Genomic DNA, 6,381 nt, shown 5'->3' on the forward strand with positions numbered 1-6,381 from the left:
CTTCAAGAAAGCATACGACACTGTTAGATGGTCATTCCTGGAGCATGTTCTAAAAATTATGGGTTTTGATGATATTTGGAGGAAATGGATTAGTGGAATGCTCAATACAGCGGCCATGTCAATCATTGTAAATGGATCACCGACAGAGCCTTTTGCCATGGAGAGGGGTTTATGTCAGGGAGATCCAATTTCGCCGTTTCTTTTTATTTTGGTGGCTGAGGTTTTGAATCAGATGTTTACAAGAGCAAGGGACATAGGAAGCATCTCTGGCCTAGAAGTTGGTAGAGACAAGGTGCTTCTATCACATTTACAGTTTGCCGACGATACAATATTGTTTTGCCCGCCAAATAAAAAGGTTTTACGAAATTTCAGAGGGATACTAGCTTGTTTCGGGATGATGTCGGGACTAGTGATTAACTATCAGAAGTCCACTCTCATTCCTATCAATGTGCCTGAGGACGTTGCATATGGTTTGGCAGAGGTCATGAACTGTCCGCTTGGGAGTCTACCAATCACTTATTTAGGTATTCCACTGGGTGTAAATCCCAAGCGTATTGAAACTTGAAAGCCGATTATTGAGAAGATGGAGAAGAAATTGTCAAAATGGATGTCAGGATTACTGTCAAGAGCGGGGAGATTGACAATTATCAAATCGGTAATAAATAATTTACCCATCTACTATATGAGTTTATTCAAACTTCCTAAGGCGGTGGCTAAGAAGATCATCTCCCTGCAATCAAAATTTTTTTGGGGTACAAAAGGAGGGCGAACAAAGTTACCAATTGTAGCATGGGACACTATACAGAAGCCAAAGGAACATGGAGGGCTTGGAGTGGGAGATATCACTATTAAAAATGCTATTTTATTATTTAAATGGTGGTGGAGATACTCAACAGAGGATAAACCAATGTGGAAGAAAATTGTGCTTCGTGTAATGTGGTTCCTTTAGATGAACCGGTCAATGAGCATAATGTACCTAAGTCTAGCGGACCATGGAAAGATATCATAAATGGAGTTAGAAGTAACCAACTGTGTAAAGAATTAAGCTCAACAGGCCTTAGAATGTGTGTTGGAAATGGTGAAAAATCAAAATTCTGGGATGATAACTGGTTGGGTGATTTGAGGCTCAAAGAAAAATTTCCAAGGCTTTATTTGATTTCTGCCCAACAAGCAGAAACCATTGCTAACTGTGATTTTTGGGACGGCTTTAGGTGGGTCTGGAACCTGAGATGGAGGAGACGCTTTTTTAAGTGGGAGTGTAAACACTGTGAGGAATTACTAGTATTATTACAAAAAGTTTGTTTAAATGCAGGTACAGAAGATAAGCTCATTTGGAGTTGCTCCGATGATGGAAGTTTCTTTGTAAAGTCCTTCATCACTTCAGTGGAGTCAAATGCGTTGGGCTTTTCTAAAACACGTCATACTTTTGATAATATCTGGCAGGGAATAGTACCTCCGAGGGTGGAGATGATGGGCTGGTTTCTGATATTAGGCAAGCTCAACACGATGAAAAGGCTCGCCCAAATTAATGTGGTGGGTGCAAATGAGGTAACTTGTGCTTTATGTGGTTTATATGATGAGGATATAGATCACCTATTCATCCATTGTAATTATGTTTTTCATTTGTGGAATAAAGCTATAGTTGTGGGAGAAATTATATGGGTTAAGCCAAAGGGGGTGAGGAGTTTCTTTGAATATTGGTGTAAGCAAGAGGTGGTGAGAGTGGGAAGGAGAAGGTGGATAAATTGTTGGTTTGCAATAGTATGGGTGATATGTTGGATTAGAAACCAATTTATTTTTGAAAGAAATGATATATCGTGGGAGAATGCATGGGAGTTTATTATGTACCAGCTAAAAGAATGGGAAATGCTTAACAAAAGAAGAAAGGAAGAGCAGTCAACTATTGTTCAAGGGGCTACAAGTAGTCTAGAACCAGTTGTGAACATTGAATATGAATTTTCTTGGTGGATTTGTGATGAATATGTTGCTTCAAAACAATGTATGGCAGTGGGTGGCTATCTTGTGAATGCCGAAAATAATATTGTTGTGCTTTTATGTGAGTTTTTGAACGCAGATTCTAGAGTTAATGTCTTGGTGGAGTGCATTGAAGCATCCGTTTAATTCTTGCTGGAGGAGTGTAATACAATTCTAGAGCGGGTGGTCTTCAAAACCAATGAAGCAATCTTGGTGAGATGGGTCAAAGGACAAGGTGATAACTATTGGAAGCTAAATTTTGAAAGAAATAAACTGAAAAATTTTCTGCAAAGTTTCAATAATATTAAGGTTCAATATATTTCACACAAGGAGTTCAAATTCATCAACAATTGAAAAAAATTGGTCAATAATCAGAATAAGAACAGGAAAGTCTTATGGTGCTAATGAGAAATTATGTGATCACTAAAATGATCTTTGTGAGCAATTGTGGTATTGATAATAGGGATGTGGTCTTCTATACAATGTTGGAAACAGAATATTGCAATAAAAAGTGGAGACATCATAACAAGAATTATTGTAGCTCTAGTATTTAATTGGAAAACTCTCTTTTTGATTTGGTGTTAGTTCTTGTATTAGGTGTGATTTTTCTGTATCTTGGACATTTTTATATTAGTAGCGTTGTCCTAATCTTGATCATTATTCTTGATGGCAATGCCGAAAAAAAAAATGACTCTCTCCCTTTTTTTGGGTCGAGTTTGTAACCCAACAATCGAAAAAAAAGAGAGAGAAAAACAACAAGTTCCATACTTTAATGAGAAGTTATATGAAACAAATCTCAAGTATTTAACATATGAGAAGATGTTATCTGTTTTATATTTGATAGTTCAAGAGATATTAAACAAAGAGACATTCAAAATGGATCAAGTTGCTCGATTATTTTCCATATATGATTGAAGGTAATAACAATGTGGTTATTGATCAATTGTCCAAAAAGTATAATTTATCACTATTCCTACTCCTAATTTATTAGGATTTGGTTATATGAAGAATTTTTATGCAATTAAATTTAATTTTTGTTCTATATATATTGGTTGTGAGAATATTGATTTAAAGTGACATAATTGAATAAAAAAATTATAAGTTTGTTATTTATATATTTTTATTGACCTCAAAGATGTAGGGGTATTCTGATTTTATTGTATGTAAAAAAGTTGAATCTAAATTTTTTTAAATATATTGTGCATTCTTTTGTTTATTCATATTCATAGTTAGATTGATATTTCTATAGATTTTTTACTTTACTTGCCTTGCCTAAGATTAGCAAACATAAATATAGCATTATTTTTATTATAAACAGATTTAGTATAATGATATATTTAATTATATGTTAAAATATTAAAGATTTCACACATTGCTAAATTATTTTAAAAAATTTTTTATTATGTGCTGACTTATGCTAGTATTTTGGATGATCATATCTTTTATGTTAAAAGTAATTTGGATAATTATTTATAAGATATTTAGTTTTCTTCTAATTGTGCAATTTATAACTCTATTGATTGTTATTTTCTTGAAATTGTGGATGATTTTAACCATTAGACTATTTTGATATGATACCTTTATCTTTAAATAATGTTACTTTAGATGATGAAAATAAGATTAAAAGGGTTAAATTTATACACACGAAAACTCATAACATAGTAAACACGAAGGACATAACAACTATTTAGTGGGTAAAAAAAAGGCCATAAAAATATTATCTTTGAGCAAGATTAGATTTGGATTCATTGGAGAAAAAAAAAAGCTTCTTATTTAAAGAAAAACTACACTTGTTATTAAAGAATATGGTCCATTCTAAGTGTTGGAGAGTACCAACAATAATACTAGTAACATAAATTTAATTGGTGAGTACTATATTTTAGCTGTGATTGATATATCTAATTTTTCTTCTTTTGATATAAATGTAGATTCGAGGATGAATCTTTTTAAAAAAGGAGAGGATGATACATGTTTAAGAAGATATTTCCATCATTTTAGAGTTAATGGACATAATGGTAATCTTTTCATGTTTTAAGATCTTATTACTAGAATAATTATATTATGTTGGCCTTGGAGATCAAGGAGACCAAAAATTTGTTTAAAAAATAATGTGCTAACTTAGCGGCACTATACTTGAAAAAATGCATTAATCATTTGTCAAAGAAGAGAAGACAAGGCTTATTGAGTTAAGTGAGGACAACAAAAAGTTCAAAAGTTCTTTTTAAATTTACAGGGAGACGATATCCTAACTAGCACTAAATTTGAATTTATTTTATTTAAAATTAAATTTGATTTTTTGTTAGGATTTATCAAAAGCTTTGATTTAATTTTGATTTATTTATTAATATTTTTAAGTATTTAAAATTTAAATTTAATTTGATCTAATCTAACAAGATTAAATTTGTTTTAAATTAATTATCATATCTTTAGGTGTTTAAAATTTAAATCAAATCTATTTAAACTAATTTAACAAAATTTTAGATGTTAAATATTTAAATCAAATGTGACCTAATCTAAAAAGATCAAATATGATTTAGATTAGTTAAGATTAATTTTGTAATCATATCTTTAGATTAATTTCATATTTTATAATTTTATTTTAGGGAGATTTGACCCACTTTTAGGTTGATGAACTAGGAATCTATTAAATAAGTTTTTAAGACATTTTATAGAGTTTTTGATGAATAAATTTTATAGTGCTTATGATGTATGAATTTTTATATATTCAAGTAGGTGAATGATTTCCTTTGTTTGTTGCATAAACACTACATAAAATTTGCTGGATACCGTCAAATTTATCGGCAATTTTTTTTATCTTTTTACTGTCGGATTTAGTATCGAAATAATTCGACTGTATAAACGTCGCCAGTAATTGTTTAAGAGCGAATTTTTTCGTCCGTCGCTAATTACGGTAAAAAAATTTATACGATTAAATTCGACGGTAATATATTATTCACTAATAATTGAATTAATAACTACCGGCGGATTTAAACTACGAATTGTTGCATACACAAGGCGAAATTCAAACCTCCAATACTTATTTAAGCAGACAAATTAGCTGACTCGACCAATCCAAATTAGTTTACATGTAACGTTTACTTTTGCCGTTTAATTAAGGGTTTGTTTGGGCGCTATTCTCAAAAAAGATTCTTTTTAATGATATTTTTTTAAAGATTTTTTACAAAAATAAAAATAATTTTATGTTTAGATATCTCATATAAATTTTTTTTTTATCTATCAATTATATTTAGANATAAATTATAATTTTTCAAATAAGATAATGCTAGCTCATTCTTTCGCTTACCGTGTCACTGCCAAAAAAGGTTGAGGAATAGTACCCGGAGATTAACGAGTTTGGTTCACCGTTCACAAGCTAAAAAAGCAGTTTATCCCATCGTTAACGAGTCAAGTACGAAGGAGTTACGGCTTTACCCAACCCCGCCGAGCAGGGAAGTGGAGGTACCAGTGTTGCAGGATCAGGATCACTCTTTTGCTACCCATCCATAACTCATTCACTCCGACAATCCCTATCTTCTTTTTCCAGCGATGCCGGAGCGAGACGACAAAGGTTGGGACTTCTACCTCCGAACGCTCTCCAACAGCTCCAGAGACTCCAACACTGCCAACGACCCCGCTTCCGATCCCTCTCTTCTTCATTCCGTAACTAACTCTTCCCCATATTCCCCTCTTTCGTAACAAAATTATTTCTTACTTCGTTTCTCTGAATTTTTATTAGGTGAAGAAGCTTTACGAAATTTGCAAGTCTAAGAATTCGGAGGACTTGGTAGCTAGGGTTTATCCGCATGTTAACAAGATCTTCCATCGAGCCGTCGCTTCCCGTTCTCAATCTCGAACCTCCAACGGCCTTCTCTTATTGGTTTATCTCCATTCTTATCATCACTTTGATTTATATTTTTGAAAGCACTTCGGATAGAAAACTTACGATTTTTCTTCCTTTCGTTCTCATTTCTTAGGCAATTCTTCAGTTTTTTCTAGACTTTGGAGAGGTTGTTCTTCATGATGCTGATCCTAGTCTTAGGACATTTTTTCGTTCGTGTTTGAGCAGGTGATTCTATATATTTTGATATATTTTCGTTTGGTTTCAAATTATATGAATAGTTATGCATGTGGTTTAATTCTTATTTTCTCATTAACGATTCAAATGCTGCATTTCATTCTATCTGAAGTCTTAATAATGGGAATGGAAGGGAGGAAGAGGGAGTGAATAGACTCTCAATGATTTTCAGGGACTTAGGCTTTCTACTTTTAGCTTTATTTTAGGAAGTTATCATCAAAACAGGGCTTATTACTCTTGTGACATATTTGTATCCTATTGCAGGGAGTTTGCTGATCCGGTTGTGGCAGAAGCAACAGTCGAATTTATAGTTTCCAACAAGAAGAAGCTTC

The 6,381-nt window shown here is 32.6% G+C and overlaps 2 protein-coding genes across 2 annotated transcripts in view; both read left to right on the plus strand.

Moving 5' to 3' along the window:
- The first annotated feature begins 603 nt into the window (after positions 1-603).
- Positions 604-2,121, plus strand: LOC107478150 (uncharacterized). Its single transcript, XM_016098298.1, has 2 exons — positions 604-655; positions 1,313-2,121. The coding sequence occupies exons 1-2, from the start codon at positions 604-606 to the stop codon at positions 2,119-2,121; spliced, it is 861 nt and encodes a 286-aa protein (XP_015953784.1).
- A 3,160-nt stretch (positions 2,122-5,281) lies between these two features.
- LOC107478006 (uncharacterized) overlaps positions 5,282-6,381 on the plus strand; it is a gene marked incomplete in the record, with an annotated part of 9,117 nt that continues 8,017 nt past the window's right edge. Inside the window, 4 exon segments of the mRNA XM_016098106.3 lie at positions 5,282-5,634; positions 5,711-5,851; positions 5,949-6,040; positions 6,314-6,381. Coding sequence (XP_015953592.1) covers positions 5,521-5,634; positions 5,711-5,851; positions 5,949-6,040; positions 6,314-6,381 — 415 coding nt within the window.

This window comes from Arachis duranensis, chromosome 3 (assembly GCF_000817695.3).
Source record: "Arachis duranensis cultivar V14167 chromosome 3, aradu.V14167.gnm2.J7QH, whole genome shotgun sequence".
Lineage (NCBI taxonomy): Eukaryota > Viridiplantae > Streptophyta > Magnoliopsida > Fabales > Fabaceae > Arachis > Arachis duranensis.

What these genes read in the sequence shown, in the direction of transcription:
- LOC107478150 (XM_016098298.1), top strand. Translation starts at nt 604, where the DNA reads ATGGATGTCAGGATTACTGTCAAGAGCGGGGAGATTGACAATTATCAA. An exon ending in GATTGACAATTATCAAATCG is followed by an intron (nt 656 to 1,312) that starts GTAATAAATAAT and finishes GTTTAAATGCAG; the next exon opens with GTACAGAAGATAAGCTCATT.